The 22,062-nt window shown below is 47.3% G+C and overlaps 1 protein-coding gene across 1 annotated transcript in view; it reads left to right on the top strand.

Moving 5' to 3' along the window:
* LOC135507509 (usherin-like) overlaps nt 1–22,062 on the top strand; it is a 474,271-nt gene that overhangs the window by 5,957 nt on the left and 446,252 nt on the right. The window contains 1 exon segment of the mRNA XM_064927019.1: nt 4,827–4,992. Coding sequence (XP_064783091.1) covers nt 4,827–4,992 — 166 coding nt within the window.

Below are 22,062 nucleotides of genomic sequence, written 5' to 3'. Positions count from 1 at the left end.
ATTGGAGAGGGGGAGCGGGCATGGGAGAGTAGATGGGGAGGAGGAGGGGAGTGGGGAGGAGGAGGGGGGGGACGGGCATGGGGAGTAGATGGGGAGGGGAGGGGGGAGGGGAGTGGGGAGGAGGAGGGGGGGGGGGGGAGCGGGCATGGGAGAGTAGATGGGGAGGTGAGGGGACCGGGGAGGAGGAGGGGGACCGGGGAGGAGGTGGGGAGGAGGAGGGGAGCGGGCATGGGAGAGTAGATGGGGAGGTGAGGGGACCGGGGAGAAGGAGGGGAGTGGGGAGGAGGAGGGGAGTGGGGAGGAGGAGGGGGAGGCGGGGGGGGGAGTAGGGGGGGAGCAAGCATGGGAGAGTAGATGGGGAGGTGAGGGGACCGGGGATGGGGAGGAGGGGAGTGGGGAGGAGGAGGGGGGGGGAGGCAGGGGAGCGGGCAGTTGAGAGTAGATGGGGAGGTGAGGGGACCGGGGAGGAGTAGGGGGACCGGTGAGGAGGAGGGGAGTGGGGAGGAGGAGGAGGGGAGGGGGGGGGGCGGGGAGGCGGGCATGGGAGAGTAGATGGGGAGGTGAGGGGACCGGGGAGGAGGAGGGGGACCGGGGAGGAGGAGGGGAGTGGGGAGGAGGAGGGGGACCAGAGTGATGAATGGCCAGAGAGAGAAGGATGTCTACACACTGTCAGCTCAACAGGTAGTTACTAGAGAGCCATGTTCCAAAAGACTAAATCTGCTATGTCATCAGAATTGATTGAACCTATTTGTTCTTAATGTAAGGTTATGGTCAGGCTTTAGGTTAGGGGTAAGGATAAGGTCACTGTTAAGTTTAGTTCTGTTGCTGTGCTAATAAGGACCAGGGAGGGAGTGAGCTGGTTTTATTCTCCTAAGGGAGTTTCTCATAAGAAAATACCTATCAGTGAAGCAATGCCAGACTCAGGATAACATGACACTAAAAGGTGTGTCGCTGATCATCCTATTTTTCTCACCCTAGACACTTGATACCAGCTAACCACACACACACATTCACATGCTCAGACTCCTCTTTAAACTGGTACCCACGCAGGCATGCACGCAAGTACTATATCTCTTCCAGACACACACCCTGACTGAAGACTGGCCCCAGTTTAAGTCCACCGGAGACCAAACCAGCAAAGAAACTCAAGAATCTTCCATTCCTCTCAAAAACATGCTTCTGCCTTCCTGAAGACAAGTTGTCCCTCACCCTCTGCATCTGTCCTGAAGAACATCCTAGACCTTAGTGCTGCTTTTGATACCCCATTCTGTCTATTAATCCAAGTTCTGTCCCCTCGGAAAGATATCAGTTTGTCTCCCTTCTGCCCTGTCCCCTCTGCGAAAACATAATGTTAACTGTCCTGCTATGGGATGATACCCCTCTGAAACATGGTGAAGCCCCCCTCTGCCCTCGGTAAAACCTTGTTCTGTCCCAAGAAACCCTGTTGAATCTGCTCTGTACAGTCATCCCCTCCCCTCTGACCCCTTTTGAAGAACTCATCTTTGTCCCCTCTGCAGAAAAATTAATCCACCCTTGCTGTCTCTGCCTGGCCGGTAAAGCACTAAATAAACTGGTCTTTCCACTGGGATTCTCTGCCTAACCCTGTTACAGGGGCTGAGTCACTGGCTTGCTGGGGCTCTCTCATGCAGTCCTGGTTTATGGTCGGGCCCTACCCAGGGGTCCCCCTCTGCTCTGTCTGTCCCAGAAAAATTAATCCATGCTTTTGTCCCCCTACTGCAATGCTCTCTTTCCCCTGCTCTGTCTAGCCTCCCTACACCCCTCTGCTCATGGGCTTGCTCCTCCCCTCTGATTTGGTCCTGTCCCCTCTGCTCTGTCCCCTCCCCTCTGCCCTGTCCCCTCTGCTCGGTCCCCTCTGCTCTGTCCCCTCTGCCCTGAACGGAAAGGCTTCCCTGTCCCCTGAGTCCTCCCCCTCCCCTGTCCCTCCCCCTGAGTCCCTGCTCCCCTCTGTCCTGTCACCTCCCTCTGCCCTGTCTCTCTGCCCTGTCCCCTCCCCCTCTGCCCTGTCCCCTCCCCTGGCTAAGTGGGTGGGGTCCTTCCTGTTTGGCCCTGTCCCCTGGGGCCACTCTGTCCTGACCCCTCCTGTCTCCCTCCCCTAGTTTATGTGTCCAGTTTGTTATATCTGGAGTACTTCTCCTCCCCTCGGTGTCCTGTCCCTCTAATTCTGTCCTTCTCCCCTCGGAGGACCTGCCCTGTGCCCCAGGACTACCTGACATGATGACTCCTTCTGTCCCCAGTCCCCTGGCCCCTGCTCCAGTTTCAACCCTGAGCCCTAGGACCATGCCCCAGGACCCTTGACATGATGACTCCTTGCTGTCCCCAGTCCACCTCTGTCCTGTCCAGTTTCCTGTTCTGTCCTGACCCCATTTATGAACATTTGAACATCCCATGTTCTGTTATAATCCTACCCTCCCCTTTGCCCTGCCCCCCACATAGCCTGGTTCCTCTCCCCTAGGTTTTGCCCTGTAGCCACCCCTCCCCTGCATTGTCCTGTCACCCTGATGTACGAAGGGCTATATAAATAAATTTGATTTGATTTGATTTGATGTCCTGTATGCCAGACTCAGGATCTGTCCTGTCCCCTTCCACACACACACCCATCTGTACCCACGCAGGCATGCACGCAAGTCCAGACACACACCCACACACACCCTGAGAAGACCCCTCTGTCCTGTCCCTCCCCTCTGCTCTGTCCCCTCCCCTCTGCCCTGTCCCTTCTGCCCTGTCCCCTCTGCTCCGCCCCCTCCCCTCTGCCCTGTCCCCTCTGCTCTGTCCCCTCCCCTCTGCCCTCCCCCTGCCCCTCCCCTCTGCCCTGTCCCCTCCCCCCCTCCCCTCCTCTGTCCTGTCCCCTCTGCCCTGTCCCCTCCCTTCTGCCCTGTCCCCTCCCCTCCCTGTCCCCTCCCTGTCCCCTCCCTCTCCCTGTCCTGTCCACCCCCTCCCCTCTGCCCTGTCCCCTCTGCCCTGTCCCCCCCCTGCCCTGTCCCCTCCCCTCTGCCCTGTCCCTGTCCCCTTTGCCCTGTCCCCTCCCCTCTGTCCTGTCCCCTCCCTGTCCCCGTCCCCTCTGTCCTGTCCCCCTCTGCTCTGTCCCCCTGCTCTGTCCCCCCTGTCCCCTCTGTCCTGTCCCCTCCCCTGTCCTGTCCCCTCCCCTCTGTCCTGTCCCCTCCCCTCCTTGCCCTGTCCCCTCCCCCTGCCCTGTCCCCTCCCCTGCCCTGTCCCTGTCCCCTGAGTCCTGCCCCCCTCCCCTCCCCCTGTCCTGTCCCCTCCCCCTGTCCTGTCCTGTCCCCTCCCCTGTCCCTGTCCCCTCCCCTTGCCCTGTCCCCTCCCCTGTCCTGTCCCCCTGTCCCATCCCTCCCCTCTGTCCTGTCCCCTCCCCCTCTGTCCTGTCCCCTGTCCCCTGTCCCCTCCCCTCTGTCCTGTCCCCCTGTCCTGTCCCCTCTGTCCCTGTCCCCTCCCCTCTGTCCTGTCCCCTCCCCTCTGTCCTGTCCCCTCCCCTCTGTCCTGTCCCCTCTGTCCTGTCCCCTCCCCTTTGCCCTGTCCCCTCCCCTCTGTCCTGTCCCCTCCCCTCTGTCCTGTCCCCTCCCCTTTTCCACTGTCCCCTCCCCTCTGTCCTGTCCCCTCTATCCTGTCCCCTCTGCCCTTACTTCATTTTCTCAAGTTATCTGGACTGAACTGAACCGGCAGGTAGGCAGGGCTGGGACACAAACAACACACACACACAGTACACACACACTACACACACACACACACACACACACACACACACACACACACACACACACACACACACACACACACACACACACACACACACACACACACAACTCACACTGGTGATTTATTGGATGTGTTGGCCGGTGTTCATTAAAAGTAGGAGTTTCCCATAAAATGTGTTTGATGATGTTTAATATGACACAGAGTGTGTGGGTGGCTGCTCCTTTACACCACTGTAACAGCAGGAGGAAATCATGGTAAATATGGATATGAGTAAATGTCACAATCACCCTCATGTGTTTGTTAGAGTGGATCTTACCCTCTGTGGAAACAAACAGTCTGTCTGGACCAGGGGTCTTCACCAAGGAATTAGTCGTTAGAATACTAGAATCAACATGAACCTTTTTAATGACGGTATAAAAGCCAGCCATTGTGGTCAGGGAGTTGGTCAACAACCATGGTTTGCCAGTGCTGTGATAAGATAATGTGTAAAATGATGCAGTTGTTTTTGTACTAACTGCCAATATGCCAACATTCCAATCAAACAGTCAATCCACAGACACTGTCTGACATCAGTTAATGAGAGGACTTAGACAAGTTGGAAATGGAACAAGTATTGTAACATATATTAGCAGTCACAGGTTTCCAGGAAAACATTTTTTTTTACATTTATAGTCTGTTTACATATATTTTAGAGGCTATACAGAAAAGGGGTATAAAACTGTTATAAACTGTTTATAACTATATGATCATATTCTAGGTTGACAATATTTTAGGTTAACAATCATTACATTTTGTTACATCATTTCTGATGCATCACGTGCCTGACTTTTATTTTCCTGCATAAGTAAAACCAGGATTACGCTTCTACTGCCATTCATTCCGATTCGACTAGTTTGGATTTCTCCCTGACCATATTCACCCTATTCTGGAATCCTTCGTTGTTTTATAGCCCCTCTATGGTCTTCATTGAGTGGGCAGGCTTTTGTTCCAGCCCGCAGTAACACACTTGATTTAGCTTGTTATAGTCCAGTGGGCACATAGGGTGTGTGTAAGTTGTTGTGTGTGTGTTTGTGACCCTGTCTCTCTATGTTCAGGATGGTGTTGGAGAAGAGTTCAGAAGAGCGGTTGGTGTTCCTGTTGACCGTGTCTGAGTCTGCAGTCAAACTACAGTACGGTCAGCCCAGCAGTCAGGTTGGCACTCTGACCTTCAGCACCCAGGGCAGACTCACAGTGGACAGGTGGACCCACCTAGCTCTACAGGTAAAAACCGGCTTCCCATACCTATCTATCTACCCTTCCCTGCCCTACACTGACCTGTGTTTTGAACAGGAGTGGATAAATACCATACACACTCTGCCCCTATTTAAGACAATTAAGTGATATATGTTGTCATGTTAGCTACGTCATTATGATGACAGTATTTTGTACACCTGTAGAAATGTTTTACTTTTTACTTAACTCGATGTGTGTGTGTGTTTGCTTGTTTGTGTCTGTGTGTTTGCACCTTTTGTGTTTTCTTCTGTAAGTGTCTGACCATATTTTATTTTCTGGCCAATAAACAGTAAGAGTATTGAAATGAATGTGCTCCCTGAGAACCACAGCAGGTCTGTGTTGAACTGGTGTCACTACACATCTAGAGGCTGGAGATGACGTATGGTCTGGAGGGTAATTATACTGGTAAACATCTGCTTTGGACCAGCTGTGGGTGCAGGGGGCCACACACACACACACACACACACACACACACACACACACACACACACACACACACACACACACACACACACACACACACACACACACACACACACACAAACACAAAGGCACACACACAAAGGCACGCACACGCAGGCATACACATGGGCATGTACATACACACACAGGCATGCTCGACACACATACACACACACTTTTCATATATAACCAGACTGTGCCCACTGCTGTAATTCAGAGATTGTGTTGTGCAGGACTGAGGAGCCTGAGGAGTGTGATCATTTTTTGTTTGGGACTTCTAGAATCACTTAAGAGCACTTACAGTGGGGCAAAAAAAGTATTTAGTCAGCCACCATTGTGCAAGTTCTCCCACTTAAAAAGATGAGAGGCCTGTAATTTTCCTCATAGGTACACTTCAACTATGACAGACAAAATGAGAAAAAAAATCAAGAAGATCCCATTGTAGGATTTTTAATGGGCGGTTCATGGCTCCAGTGCCTTGCCGTTCACCTTCGCACACCTGGGTCAGCCTACACTCAATCATAGGACCGACTGAAGAGATGATTCTTCAGTAATGACTTAAAGGTTGAGACCGAGTCTGCAACTGGATAGGCAGACCATTCCATAAAAATGGAGCTCTATTGAAGAAAGCCCTGCCTCCAGTTATTTGCTTAGAAATTCTAGGGACAATAAGGAGACCTGCATATTGTGACCGTAGCGTATCTGTAGGTATGTATGGCAGGACCAGATCAGAGTGATAGGTAGGAGCAAGCCCTTGTCATGATTTGTAGGTTAGCGGTAAAAACCTTGAAATCACCCACAGCCTTAACAGGAAGCCAATTCAGAGAGACTATCACTGGAGTAATATGATACTTTTTGGGGGTTCTAGTCAGGATTCTAGCAGCCATGTTGAGCACTAAATGAAGTTTATGTAGTGCTTTATCCTGGTAGCCGGAGAGTAGAGCATTGCAGTAGTCCAATTTAGAAGTGACAAAAGCATGGATTAGAGCATGGATCACCAAGAGGTAGAATATATAGTGAAACGAGCAGTGGTCCTATAACGGAACCTTGAGGAACGCCGAAATGTACAATTGATTTGTCAGACGACAAATCATCCACAGAGACAAACCGATATCTTTCAGACAGATAAAATCTAAACCAGGCAATAACTTTTCCATGCAGACCAATTAGGGTTTCTAATCTCTCCAAAAGAATGTGGTGATCAATCGTGTCAAAAGCAGCGCTAAGGTCTAGGAGCACGAGGACAGATGTAGAGCCTTGGTCTGATGCCATTAAAAGGTAATTTACCACCTTCACGAGTGCAGTCTCAGTGCTATGAGGAGAACTAAAACCAGACTGAAGCATTTTGTATACATTATTTGTCTTCTGGAAGGCTGTGAGTTGCTGCGCAACAGCTTTTTCCCAATGTTTTGAAAGAAATTGGAGATAGTTTAAAAAAAACATTTTTTTTGGTTCAAGGTTTGGCTTTTTTCAAGAGAGCCTTTATTTCTGACACTTTTAGTGAGTTTGGTACACATCCGGTGGATAGAGAGCCGTTTATTATGTTCAACATAGGAGGGCCAAGCACAGGAAGTAGCTCTTAGTAGTTTAGTTGGAATAGGGTCCAGTATGTAGCTTGACGTTTCAGAGGCCATGACTATTTTCATGAATGTGTCAAGCGATACAGGATTAAAAAACTTGAGTGTCTCAACTTCAGTTCTGTGCAGACTCAGGACAACTGAGCTTTGGAGAAATTCTCAGATTCAAAGAGTCCGTAATTTGCTTTCTAAGGATCATGATCTTTTCATCAAAGAAGTTCATGAATTTATCACTGCTGAAGAGAACATTTGCGACAGTTTTCAAAATCCATTTGGGATTGTTCTTATTCTCCTCAATTAAGTTGAGAAAATAGGATGATGGAGCAGCAGTGAGGGCTCTTCGATACTGCACGGCACTGTCTTTCCATGCTAGTCGGAAGACTTCCAGTTTGGTGGAGCATCATTTCCGTTCCCATTTTCTGGAAGTCTGCTTCAGGGCTCGGGTATTTTCTGTATACCGGGGAGCTAGTTTCTTATGACATATGTTTTTGTTTTTAGGGTTGCGACTGCATCTAGGATATTACACAAGGTTAAATTTAGTTCCTCAGTTAGGTGGTTAACTGATTTTTGTCCTTGGACGTCCTTGGGTAGGTGAGGGAGTCTGGAAGGGTGTCTAGGAATCTTTGGGTTGTCTGAGAATTTATAGCACAGCTTTTGATGATCCTTGGTTGGGGTCTGAGCAGATTATTTGTTGTGATTGCAAATATATTAAGATGGTTGTCTGATAGTCCAGGATTAGGAGGAAAAACATTTAGATCCACAATATTTATTCCATGGGACAAAACTAGATCCAGGGTATGACAGTGGCAATGAGTAGGTCCGTAGACATGTTGGATAAAACCCACTGAGTCGATGACGGCTCCAAAAGCCTTTTGGAGTGGGTCTGTGGACTTTTCCATGTTAATATAATATTCACATTTTTGCTGACTATAATCTGCCATGACAACGTCCGCTAGGAATTCCGGGAACTCAGTGAGGAACGCTGTATATGGCCCAGGAGGCCTGTAAACAGGAGCTATAGAAAGTGATTGCATAGGCTGCATAGATTTCATGACTAGAAGCTCAAAAGACGAAAGAACAGTCTTTTGTTTTTTGTAAATTGAAATTTGCTGTCACAAATGTCAGCAACAACCCCGCCTTTGCGGGATGAATAGGAGATATGGTCACTAGTGTAACCAGGAGGTGAGGCCTCATTTAACAGAGTAAATTCATCAGGCTTGAGCCTTGTTTCAGTCGGGCCAATCACATCAAAATTATGATCAGTGTTTAGTTCATTGACTATGACTGCCTTGGAAGTACGGGATCTAACATTAAGTAACCCTATTTTGAGATGCGAGATATCACAATCTCTTTCAATGATGACAGGAATGGAGGAGGTCTTTATCCTAGTGAGATTGCTAAGGCGAACACCGCCATGTTTTGTTTTGCCCGACCTAGATTGTGGCACAGACACGGTCTCAATGGGGATAGCTGAGCTGACTACACTGACTGTGCTAGTGGCAGACTCCACTAAGCTGGCAGGCTGGCTAACAGCCTGCTGCCTGGCCTGCACCTTTATCTTATTGTGGAGATAGACAGGGCTCTGACTACTCTATGTCAGATAAGTTGAGAGCACCCCTCTAGCTAGGATGGAGTCCGTCACTCCTCAGAAGGCCAGGCTTGGTCCGGTTTGTGTGTGAGTCCAAGAAAGAGGGCCAAATATCTACAAATTCTATCTTTTGGTGGGGGGTAGAAAACAGTTTTCAACCAGCGATTGAGTTGTGAGTGTGCTGTAGTTCTCATCACTCCCCCTAATTGGGAGGGGGCCAGTGACAATTACTCGATGCCGACATATCTTTGTAGCTGATTTACACGCTGAAGCTATGTTGCGCTTGGTGACCTCTGACTGTTTCATCCTAACATCGTTGGTGCCGACGTGGATAACAATATCCCTATACTCTCTACACTCGCCAGTTTTAGCTTTAGCCAGCACCATCTTCAGATTAGCCTTAACGTCGGTAGCCCTGCCTCCTGGTAAACAATGTATGATCGCTGTATGATTATTTAACCTCTAGCGTCGAGCAATCCCGTATCCGGGAGCGCATTCATAGCCTCAAGCTTAGCATAACGCAACATTAACTATTCATGAAAATCGCAAATTAAATTAAATAAATATATTGGCTCACAAGCTTAGCCTTTTGTTAACAACACTGTCATCTCAGATTTTCAAAATATGCTTTTCAACCATAGCTACACAAGCATTTGTGTAAGAGTATTGATAGCTAGCTTAGCATTAAGCCTAGCATTCAGCAGGCAACATTTTCACAAAAACAAGAAAAGCATTCAAATAAAATTATTTACCTTTGAAGAACTTTGGATGTTTTCAATGAGGAGACTCTCAGTTAGATAGCAAATGTTCCGTTTTTCCAAAAAGATTATATGTGTAGGAGAAATCGCTCCGTTTTGTTCATCACGTTTGGCTAAGAAAACCCCCCGAAAATTCAGTCATTACAACGCCAAACTTTTTTCCAAATTAACTCCATAATATCAACAGAAACATGGCAAACGTTGTTTAGAATCAATCCTCAAGGTGTTTTTCACATATCTATTCGATGATAAATCATTTGTGGCAGTTGCCTTTCTCCTCTGAACCAAATGGAAAAATGGACGCAGCTGGAGATTGCACAATAATTTCAACGGAGGACACCAAGCGGACACCTGGTAAATGTAGTCTCTTATGGTCAATCTTCCAATGATATGCCTACAAATACGTCACAATGCTGCAGACACCTTGGGGAAACGACAGAAAGTGTAGGCTCATTCCTGGCGCATTCACAGCCATATAAGGAGACATTGGAACACAGCGCATTCAAAATCTGGGGCATTTCCTGTATGAAAATTCATCTTGGTTTCGCCTGTAGCATTAGTTCTGTGGCACTCACAGACAATATCTTTGCAGTTTTGGAAACGTCAGAGTGTTTTCTTTCCAAAGTTGTCAATTATATGCATAGTCAAGCATCTTTTCGTGACAAAATATCTTGTTTAAAACGGGAACGTTTTTTTATCCAAAAATTCAAAGAGCGCCCCCTATATTGAAGAAGTTAAAGTCTAATACTACGGTTAATGGAGTCGCAAATGACTAGGGTTTTCAATTTGGCCTAAATGATCTGCGCCAACTAACTAGGTGAGGGGGGGAGGAGGTTGGTGAGAGGGGAGGAGGGAGGTGATGAGGGGGTTGCGAGGAGGAGGGAGGTAGGAGGATGGGAGAGTGGGTGGGAGGTAGGTGAGAGGGGAGGTGAGGGGGAGGAGGTAGGTGAGAGGGGGAGGAGGTAGATGAGAAGGGAGGTGAGGGGGGGTAGGTGAGGAGGGAGGAGAGGGGGAGGAGGTAGGGTAGATGAGAAGGGAGGTGAGGGGGGGGAAGGTAGGTGCGAGAGGAGGAATCTCTGTTGCATTTCCTCGGTTTCTCTGTCTCATTTTATTGTTTCTCTAGCTCTGGGAACTTGTTTAGGTGTCACATTTCTGCTGAAGACTACTGGCAGGTCACGCCACTTAGAGTGACGGAGAAAGAGAGTGATGGAGGGAAAGTATAAAAGAGAGAGAGACAGAAAGAGAGCAGTGAAAGACAGAGTTAGAGATGTATATTCTGTGGGAGTCATCAGTGTGTCAGTGAGGGAGCATGCCTAAAGAACCCCAGAGGCGGTCTCCTATGTGCCTGTCTAAATCAGCATTATCACATCAATGTGTGTCAGACAGTCATCACTGCAAAACAGCCCACGTTAATCTTTAACAGCATTCAGGCCTTTCTTGTTGACATTGCCTTTCTTCCCATCTGCTCTCATGTCTTATTTTATAAAAAATAATATTGCAGATAGATTGTGGCTTCTATCAGTGTAATTCTCTGAATAATTTCCAATCCCCCATAATGTTTTGTAATATACAGTACCAGACAAAAGTTTGGACACACCGACTCATTCAAGGGTTTTTCTTTATTTTGACTATTTTCTACCTTGTAGAATAATATTGAAGACATCAAAACATGTAGTAACCAAAAATGTGTAGAACAACTCAATTTGAGATTCTTCAAAGTAGCCACCCTTGATGACAGCTTTGCACACTCTTGGCATTTTCTCAACCAGCTTCACTTGGAATGCTTTTCCAACAGTCTTGAAGGAGTTCCCACATATGCTGAACACTTGTTGGCTGCTTTTCCTTCACTCTGCGGTCCAGCTCATCCCAAACCATCTCAGTTGATTGAGGTCGGGTGATTGTGGAGGCCAGGTCATCTGATGCAGCACTCCATCACTCTCCTTCTTGGTCAAATAGCCCTGTCACAGCCTTGCACAGACCTTACACAGTCATTGTCCAGTTGAAAAACAAATGACAGCGCGAACCAGATGGGATGGCGTATTGCTACAGAATACTGTGGAAGACATGCTGGTTAAGTGTGCCTTGAATTCTAAATAGTGTCACCAGCAAGCACCCCCACACCCACTCCTCCATGCTTCACGGTGGGAACCACACATGCAGAGATCATCCGTTCACCTACTCTGCATCTCACAGAGACACTGCAGTTGGAACCAAACATTTCACATTTGGACTCATCAGACCAAAGGACAGATTTCCATCGGTCTAATGTCCATTGCTCTTGTTCCTTGGCCCAAGCAAGTCTCTCCTTCTTATTGGTGTCCTTTATTAGTGGTTTCTTTGCAGCAATTCAACCATGAAGGCCTGATTCACGCAGTCTCCTCTGAACAGTTGTTGTTGAGATGTGTCTGTTACTTGAACTCTGTGAAGCATTTATTTGGGCTGAAATCTGAGGCTGGTAACTCTAATGAACTTATCCTCTGCAGCAGAGGTAACTCTGAGTTTTCCTTTCCTGCGGCTTGATGGTTTTTGCGACTGCACTTGAAGAAACTTTCAAAGTTCTTGAAATGTTCCGCATTGACTGACCCTAAAGTCTTAAAGTAATGATGGACTGTCATTTCTCTTTGCTTATTTGTGTCACAACGTCTGCCGAAGTCGATGCCTCTCAATGTTCGGGTGGTGCTCGGCGGTCGACGTCACCGGTCTTCTTGCCATCATTGATCTATGTTTCATTTTCCATTGGTTTTGTCTGGTCTTTTTACACACCTGATTCCAATCCCATTCATTAAGTGTTGTGTATTTAACCCTCTGTTTCCGCTCTTGTCAGAGATTTATTGCTATGTTCGTGTTTCATGGATTGGTGTGCGACGGGTTCTTGTACCCACATTTATTTTATTATGGACTTTGGTTTTGAAGTTTATGTTTTAAGTTATTAAAATACTCCAATTATACCAAGTTGAATTCTCCTGTGCTTGACTTCCCTGCCACCTACATACACGACGTGACAATTTGAGCTGTTCTTGCCATAATATGGACTTGTGTGCAAAGCTATCATCAAGGCAAAGGGTGGCTAATTTGAAAAATCTAAAAAATTTGTTTTTGGTTACTACTTAATTCCATATGTGTTATTTCATAGTTTTGATGTCTTCACTACTATTCTACAATGTAGTAGTAAAAAATAAAGAAAAACCCTGTGATTGAAGAGCAAAAGATTCATTTTTAGAAGCAGAGGCATAAAAGTTGGTCAAATTTACTCAAACGTACTGAAAGTGAGTTGTGCTGCTCCTCTCTCTCTCTCACTTCCTCTCTCTCTCGTTCTTTCTCTCAATTCAATTCAAGGGGCTTTATTGGCATGGGAAACATATGTTTACGGCTGCGTGGTCCCATGGTGTTTATACTTGCGCACTATTGTTTGTACAGATGAACGTGGTGCCTTCAGGCATTTGGAAATTGCTCACAAGGATGAAACAGACTTGTGGAGGTCTACAATGTATTTCTGAGGTCTTGGCTGATTTCTTTTGATTTTATCATGATGTCAAGCAAAGAGGCACTGAGTTTGAATGTAGGCCTTGAAATACATACACAGGTACACCTCCAATTGACTCACATTATGTCAATGAGCCTATCAGATGCTTCCAAAGCCATGACATCATTTTCTGGAATTTTCCAAGCTGTTTAAATACACAGTCAATATTGTGTGTGTAAACTTCTGACCCACTGGAATTGTGATACAGTGAATTATAAGTGAAATAATCTGTCTGTAAACAATTGTTGGAAAAAGTACTTGTGTCATGCACAAAGTAGATGTTCTGACAGACTTGCCAAAATGATAGTTTCTTAACAAGAAATACGTGGAGTGGTTGAAAAATGAATTTTAATCACTCAAACCTAAGTGTATGTAAACTTCTGACTTCAACTGTACACACAGTCTTTGTCTCTCTCTCTCTAGGGGATGTTGGCTTGGAGGTTTATGCACTCACTGTTAGTGATGACACACACACACACACACACACACACACACACACACACACACACACACACACACACACACACACACACACACACACACACACACACACACACACAACAATTTGAATGATATAAAAACAGCTACTGTGCATTTCACAGTATTTGTCATACACAAGTTGTACAAGTATACCCCTGCTGTCCCTCTGCCTGTGGACCACTGGCTACTCTCGAGACATACTGTGTAGTATTAACACACATCCCATGGTAATGTCTATCCTTCTCCAGTGATCCGCTGGGTCGGAGCTGCTATGCTGCCAGTAGTAAGGAAAGAGAGAGAGCGAGAGAGAGAGTGAGAGAGGAAGAGAGAGAGAGAGAGGAAGAGAGAGCGAGAGAGCAAGAGAGAGAGGAAGAGAGAGAGCGAGAGAGCAAGAGAGAGAGAGGAAGAGAGAGAGCGAGAGAGCAAGAGAGAGAGAGTGAGAGAGAGGAAGAGGAAGATTGAGAGAGAGAGAGAGAGAGAGAGAGAGAGAGAGGGAGAGGAAGAGAGAAGGAGAGAGTGAGGAAGGGGAGTTGTACCTGGCATAGGGTCAGACCTCCCCCTACCTCGCTACTGATCCCTCCCTTCATACTCTCACTCGGCCCCAATGCCACCCAGAATGACAGAGACGGATTGTCAGTCTGACTGAAGGTGAGGTTTGTGTGTGTGTATCAGCATCTGTGTTAGTGTGTGCGTGTCTGTGTGAAGGTGAGGCAAGGTTGCTGCAGTGGAGAGAAGCGGACACCTTTACGCCAGCCCTCTGTCCGCTGGCAGGGGAGGAGAGAGGGCATCAGCCTGGCATAAATTACATTTATACACCTTCAGAGAGAGAGAGATGCATAGGATCATCTCAGCTATATTTAGTCCAGTATTACTGAAGCTGTTTTATACTGTAGAATAGAATATTATTATTATTATAATTTTGTGGGTGCTCATATTTGTCCTATTTCACACATGTACAAGTCAATACACATGTGAATTGGATTTATTTTTTTGCGTAATGACAAACTCCCCCTGAGACATCCTCGGAGAGTTGAGTCACGGCCAGGGTCACCATTGTTCAGCACCCCAGGAGGAGTTAGGTTTAAGGGCCTTGCTCAACAGATCAACAGATTTTTCACCTTGCCGGCACGAGGATTCAAACTGACGACATTTCGGCTGCTAGCCCATTGCTCAAACCGCTAGGATACCCAAATTAGAAGAAGGAACCGAGCCCTATGCAGATAGTGTACTGGGTGAATTGCCACAGGGCCCAGACGTGAATAGCTCCAGCTTCTCTGTTGTTGACATCTAGACCCACAGTGAGACACAGAGCTACTGATTCTTCACATTACATTACAGTCAGTGTAGATGATGTGACTGGTAGATGAATCAGCAGGGCAGAGTGGCAGACTGTCTGGGAATGACCATATGAACGTACTCAAGGAAGGATTTGAACGAGGTTGAATGTGATACATGGAGTTGACTGATTTGAACGTGACATGATTTAAAATGAAGAACTGACTGATTTTAATTAGGTCTATGTGATATTAGTTGATATGAGTTTAGAGTGTAGCTCGAAGGAAACACTGTCAAACATATTCATCTCTATTCACACTTCTGTATGCCATTGTCCCAACTGTTGACCAGGCTATGTTAGAGCGGCAATCTGACCTTGTTACTTTACAGAACGCCCTGGTTGGTTTAAAACTTGTACTTAATGTGGGAATGACGAAATACATGATGTTCTGTAGTTCTCTCCAGAATGTTTCAGATGGACTAGATATTTATTCATTGGATGGTTCTCCCAATAATCTGCTTCCCGGTTACAAATATCTGGGCATTTGGATTGACAAAGAGTTCATGTTTAAAAAACATACGGATGAACTAGTGAAAAAGCTAAGATTTAAAGTGGGCTTCTTTTTTAGAAATAGATCATCCAGGCTGTATCACAACCGACCGTGATTGTTGGGCGGTGCACAATAGGCCCAACATCATCTGTGTTTGACCGGTGCAGGCCCTCATTGTCAATAAGAATTTGTTCTTGTCTAGTTAAATAAATGTTGCATTTAAATATACTTGATAAATAAAAACATGTACCAAATTAATTTAAGGACCAAAAAACTGACAGCTGTACCATATAAATTGCAAAATATTTGGGAATTGATTTTCAATGTACCCATTCCATTTATGATACGCAAAACAACGCAAGATTCAAAACTTCAAATTTTTCAATTTAAATTACTATACAAAATTCTTGTAACCAATAGAACATTTATATATATTTTTATTTCTTTATTTCACCTTTATTTAACCAGGTAGGCTAGTTGAGAACAAGTTGCAACTGTGACCTGGCCAAGATAAAGCATAGCAATTCGACACATACAACAACACAGAGTTCGCTAGATAGATGGGCTGTTTATAGATGGGCTATGTACAGGTGTAGTGATCTGTGAGCTGCAGCTGGTACTTAAAGCTAGTGAGATTCAGAGATTTTCAGAGATTTTTGCAGTTCGTTCCAGTCATTGGCAGCAGAGAACTGGAAGGAAAGGAATTGGCTTTGGGGGTGACCAGTGAGAGGTGTATCAGAGAATCACCAGCAGCAAGAGCAACATCACTGATGTATACAGAGAAGAGAGTCGGCCTGATGATTGAACCCTGTGGCATCCCCATAGAGACTGTCAGAGGTCCGGACAACAGGCCCTCCGATTTGACACACTGAACTCTATCAGAGAAGAAGTTGGTAAACCAGACGAGGCAATCATTTGAGAAACCATTTCAGAAACTTCAGAGTGTTTCCTATCCAAATCTACTAATTATATGCGTATCCTAGCTTCTGGTCCTGAGTAACAGACAGTTTACTTTCACGCTTTTCATCCGGACGTGAAAATACTGCCCCCTATCCCTAAGACGTTTTAACCCACTGTTCCTAGGCCGTCATTGAAAATAAGAATTTGTTTTTAACTGACTTGCCTAGTTAAATAAAGGTGAAAAAATTAAATAGGCTAGTGATTTTGCTTTTCGTTACTCATCTTGTTGGCTGACGAAAAGTAAATGTGGGCAGTTCTTCTGACTTCTTCAGTATGCGCCATGGCCGTTGATGCCTCCGGGAAATTTGAGACCTGACTGAAACACCAAAAAAGTGTTTTCACACAACTATCTTAAAAACACAATTATTCCCATTGAAGAACCACTTTGGGTGTTTCAGAGTACTTCCATTCTGTTTTGAAATCAATTCAGTGAATCAGAACACCAGATCTCAGCTTAGGTGCACTACTTTTCATGGTTTTACTACACAATTATAGTTTTAAATGGGGGGTCAACATTTTTCCACAACACCCCTCTATAGATGTAGAGAGGCTGGAATAAAGAGAGTGAGAGGGGGAGAGAGCAAGAGAGAGAGTGATATGGAGAGCAGCGGCGGCCACTGATTGGCTGAATACCTGGGGCGCCAGATGGTTTGGGTTGTCAGCAAAGCAGTATGACAGAAATGTGATGCCAAGTTCTTGAACTGCCTGTAGTTTCTCTGAGAAGATGTATAAAGTGATCTGTGCATTTGAACAACAGCATCAGTACACCTACACTACATTTCCAAAAGTATGTCGACATGTGCTTGTTGAACATCTCACACCAAACTTTACAGTTGGCAGTATGAGAGCGGGATTGGGGACGATTGGGGAGGAAAGGAAGAGAGGGAAAGGAAGAGAGGGAAATGAAGAGAGGGAAAGGAAGAGAGGGAAAGGAAGAGAGAGAGAGAGAGAGAGGGGGAAAGGAAGAGAGGGAGAGAGAGTGGACGAGAAGGAAAGGGAGAGAGGAAAGAGAGAGAGAGAGGAATAGAGAGAGAGAGGGAAAGGAAGAGAGCGAGGGAAAGGAAGAGAGAGAGGATGAGAGAGAGAACGAGAGAGAGGAGAGAGAGAGCGAGAGCAGGAAAGGAAGAGAGGGAGAGAGAGAGAGAATAGACGAGAGGGAAAGGGAGAGAGGAAAGGGAGAGAGGAAGAGAGAGAGAGAGCGAGAGGGGGAAAGGAAGAGAGGGAGAGAGAGAGTGGACGAGAGGGAAAGGGAGAGAGAGAGAGAGAGAGAGAGAGAGAGAGAGAGAGAGAGAGAGAGGGAAAGGAAGAGAGGGAGAGAGAGAGTGGACGAGAGGGAAAGGGAGAGAGGAAAGAGAGAGAGAGAGGAAGAGAGAGATAGAGGGAAAGGAAGAGAGAGAGGGAAAGGAAGAGAGAGAGGACGAGAGAGAGAGAACAAGAGAGAGAGGAGAGAGAGAGCGAGAGCAGGAAAGGAAGAGAGGGAGAGAGAGAGAGAATGGACGAGAGGGAAATGGGGGGAGAGAGAGAGAGAGAGAGAGAGAGAGAGAGAGAGAGAGAGGAGATGGATGGAGGAAGAGAGAGAGAGAGAGAGAGAGAGAGAGAGAGAGAGGGATGGATGGAGGTATGGAGAGAGAGAGAGAGGGATGGAGAGGGATGGAGGGAGAGAGAGGGATGGAGAGAGAGAGAGAGATGGAGAGAGAGAGGGATGGAGAGAGAGAGAGAGATGGAGAGAGAGAGAGGGCTTGTAGCTTCCTTACCTCTGTACCTCCTTTACAGCATCAATAGCCACCATGTGACTCTATTCCACCTTTCTATATCCAGTATCCCTCTCCCCCTTTCTTTCTCTCTCACTCTCTCCTCTAGATTCCCGACCCTCTCTCTCCTTCTCTCTCTACACTATTATCCCAACCCTCTCTCTCTTTCCCTCTCTCCTCTCTCTCTCTCTCTCACTCTCTCCTCTAGATTCCCGACCCTCTCTCTCCTTCCCTCTTTCACCGAAAACCTCTCTCCTTCTCTCTCTCCTCTATTATCCCAACCCTCTCTATCCTTCCCTCTCTCCTCTCTCTCTCTCCTCTATATTCCCAACCCTCTCTCTCCTTCCCTCTCTCCTCTCTCTCCTCTATATTCCCGACCCTCTCTCTCCTTCCCTCTCTCCCCTCTCTCCTCTCTCTCTCTCTCCTCTATATTCCCGACCCTCTCTCTCCTTCCCTCTCTCCTCTCTCTCTCTCTCCTCTATATTCCCGACCCTCTCTCTCCTTCCCTCTCTCCTTCCCTTTCTCCCTCTCTCTCCTTCCCTCTCTCCTTCCCTTTCTCTCTCTCCTATATTCCCGACCCTCTCTCTCCTTCCCTTTCTCTCTCTCTCTCCTCTATATTCCTGACCCTCTCTCTCCTTCCCTCTCTCCTCTCGCTCCCTCTCTCCTCTATATTCCCGACCCTCTCTCCTCTCTCTCTCTCTCCTCTATATTCCCAACCCTCTCTCTCCTTCCCTCTCTCTCCTCTCTCTCTCTCTCTCTCTCTCCTATATTCCCGACCCTCTCTCTCCTCCCTCTCTCTCTCCTCTATATTCCCGACCCTCTCTCTCCTTCCCTCTCTCCTCTATAGCTCTCTCTCTCCTCTATACCTCTCTCTCCTTCCCTCACTCCTCTATACCTCTCTTTCCTTCCCTCTTTCCTCTATACAACTCTCTCTCTCCTCTACACCTCTCTCCTTCCCTCACTCCTCTATACCTCTCTCTCCTTCCCTCTCTCTCTCTCCTTCCCTCTCTCCTCTATCCCTCTCTCCTCTATACCTCTCTCTCCTTCCCTCTCTCCTCTATACCTCTCTCTCCTTCTCTCTCTCCTCTATACCTCTCTCGCCTCTATACCTCTCTCTCCTTCCCTCTCTCCTCTATACCTCTCTCTCCTCTATACCTCTCTCTCCTGCCCTCTCTCCTCTATACCTCTCTCTCCTCTATACCTCTCTCTCCTTCCCTCTCGCCTCTATACCTCTCTCTCCTTCCCTCTCTCCTCTATACCTCTCTCTCCTTCTCTCTCTCCTCTATAACTCTCTCGCCTCTATACCTCTCTCTCCTTCCCTCTCTCCTCTATACCTCTCTCTCCTCTATACCTCTCTCTCATTCCCTCTCTCCTCTATACCTCTCTCCTCTATACCTCTCTCTCCTTCCCTCTCTCCTCTATACCTCTCTCTCCTCTATACCTTTCTCTCCTTCCCTCTCTCCTCTATACCTCTCTCTCCTCTATACCTCTCTCTCCTTCCTTCCCTCTCTCCTCTATACCTCTCTCCTCCCCTCTCTCCTCTATACCCCTCTCTCTCTCCTTCCCTCTCTCCTCTATACCTCTCTCTTCTCTATACCTCTCTCTCCACTATACCTCTCTCTCCTTCCTTCCATCTCTCCACTATACCTCTCTCTCCTCCCTTCCCTCTCTCCTCTATACCTCTCTCTCCTTCCCTCTCTCCTCTATACCTCTCTCTCCTTCCCTCTCGCCTCTATACCTCTCTCTCCTCTATACCTCTCTCTCCTTCCCTCTCTCCTCTATACCTCTCTCCTCTATACCTCTCTCTCCTCCCTTCCCTCTCCTCTATGCCTCTCTCTCCTTCCCTCTCTCCTCTATACCTTTCTCTCCTTCCCTCTCTCCTCTATACCTCTCTCTCCTCTATACCTCTCTCTTTCCTTCCTCCTCTATACCTCTCTCTCCTTCCCTCTCTCCCTATACCTCTCTCTCCTCTATACCTCTATCTCCTTCCTTCCACCTCTCTCTCCTCACTTCCCTCTCTCCTCTATACCTCTCTCTCCTTTCCTCTCGCCTCTATACCTCTCTCTCCTTCCCTCTCGCCTCTATACCTCTCTCTCCTCTATACCTCTCTCTCCTCTATACCTCTCTCTCCTTCCTTCCCTCTCTCCTCTATACCTCTCTATCCTTCCCTCTCTCCTCTATACCTCTCTCTCCTCTATAACTCTCTCCTTCCCTCTCTCCTCTATACCTCTCTCTCCTCTATACCTCTCTCTCCTTCCCTCTCTCCTCTATACCTCTCTCTCCTCTATACCTCTCTCTCCTTCCCTCTCTCCTCTATACCTCTCTCTCCTTCCCTCTTGCCTCTATACCTCCCTCTCTGCTATACCTCTCTCTCCTTCCCTCTCTCCTCTATACCTCTCTCTCCTCTATACCTTTCTCTCATTCCCTCTCTCCTCCTTCCCTCTCTCCTCTATACCTCTCTCTCTATACCTCTCTCTCCTTCCTTCCCTCTCTCCTCTTTACCTCTCTCTCCTTCCCTCTCTCCTCTATACCCCTCTCTCCTCTATACCTCTTTATCCTTCCCTCTCTCCTCTATACCTCTCTCTCCTCTATACCTCTTTATCCTTCCCTCTCACCTCTATACCTCTCTCTCCTCTATACCTCTCTCCTTCCTTCCATCTCTCATCTATACCTCTTTCCTTCCTTCCATCTCCTCTATACGTCTCTCTCCTCTATACCCCTCTCTCTCTCCTTCCCTCTCTCCTCTATACCTCTCTCTCCTTCCCTTTCTCTCCTTCCTTCCTCCCCTCTCTCCTCTATACCTCTCTCTCCTTCCCTCTCTCCTCTATACCTCTCTCTCCTCTATACCTCTCTCTCCTTCCCTCTCTCCTCTATACCTCTCTCTCCTCTATACCGCTCTCTCCACTATACCTCTCTCTCCTTCCTTCCATCTCTCCTCTATACCTCTCTCTCCTCTATACCTCTCTCTCCTTCCCTCTCTCCTCTATACCTCTCTCTCCTCTATACCGCTCTCTCCACTATACCTCTCTCTCCTTCCTTCCATCTCTCCTCTATACCTCTCTCTCCTTCCTTCCCTCTCTCCTCTATACCTCTCTCTCCTTCCTTCCCTCTCTCCTATATACCTCTCTCCCCTTCCCTCTCTCCTATATACCTCTCTCTCCTTCCCTCTCTCCTCTATACCTCTCTCCTTCCCTCTCTCCTCTATACCTCTCTCTCCTCACTTCCCTCTCTCCTCTATACCTCTCTCTCCTTTCCTCTTGCCTCTATACCTCTCTCTCCTTCCCTCTCGCCTCTATACCTCTCTCTCCTCTATACCTCTCTCTCCTTCCTTCCCTCTCTCCTCTATACCCTCTATCCTTCCCTCTCTCCTCTATACCCTCTCTCCTCTATCCTTCCTTCCCTCTCTCCTCTATACCTCTCTCTCCTCTATACCTCTATCTCCTTCCCTCTCGCCTATACCTCTCTCTCCTCTATCCTTCTCCTTCCCTCTCTCCTCTATACCTCTCTCTCCTCTATACCTCTCTCCTTCCCTCTCTCCTCTATACCTCTCTCCTTCCCTCTTGCCTCTATACCTCCCTCTCCGCTATACCTCTCTCTCCTTCCCTCCTTCCCTCTCTCCTCTATACCTTTCTCTATTCCCTCTCCTCCTTCCCTCTCTCCTCTATACCTCTCTCCTCTATACCTCTCTCTCCTTCCTTCCCTCTCTCCTCTTTACCTCTCTCTCCTTCCCTCTCTCCTCTATACCCCTCTCTCCTCTATACCTCTTTATGCTTCCCTCTCTCCTCTATACCTCTCTCTCCTCTATACCTCTCTCTCCTTCCCTCTCACCTCTATACCTCTCTCTCCTCTATACCTCTCTCCTTCCTTCCATCTCTCATCTATACCTCTTTCCTTCCTTCCATCCCCTCTATATGTCTCTCTCCTCTATACCCCTCTCTCTCTCCTTCCCTCTCTCCTCTATACCTCTCTTCTCTATACCTCTGTCTCCTTCCCTCTCTCCTCTATACCTCTCTCTCCTTCCCTCTCTCCTCTATACCTCTCTTTTCTATACCTCTCTCCTTCCCTCTCTCCTCTATACCTCTCTTCTCTATACCTCTCTCTCCTTCCCTCTATCCTCTATACCTCTCTCTCCT

This window comes from Oncorhynchus masou, chromosome 21 (genome assembly GCF_036934945.1).
Source record: "Oncorhynchus masou masou isolate Uvic2021 chromosome 21, UVic_Omas_1.1, whole genome shotgun sequence".
Lineage (NCBI taxonomy): Eukaryota > Metazoa > Chordata > Actinopteri > Salmoniformes > Salmonidae > Oncorhynchus > Oncorhynchus masou.
The sequence above is the reverse complement of the archived record's forward strand: the minus strand, read 5'-3'. Positions and strand labels throughout refer to the sequence as shown.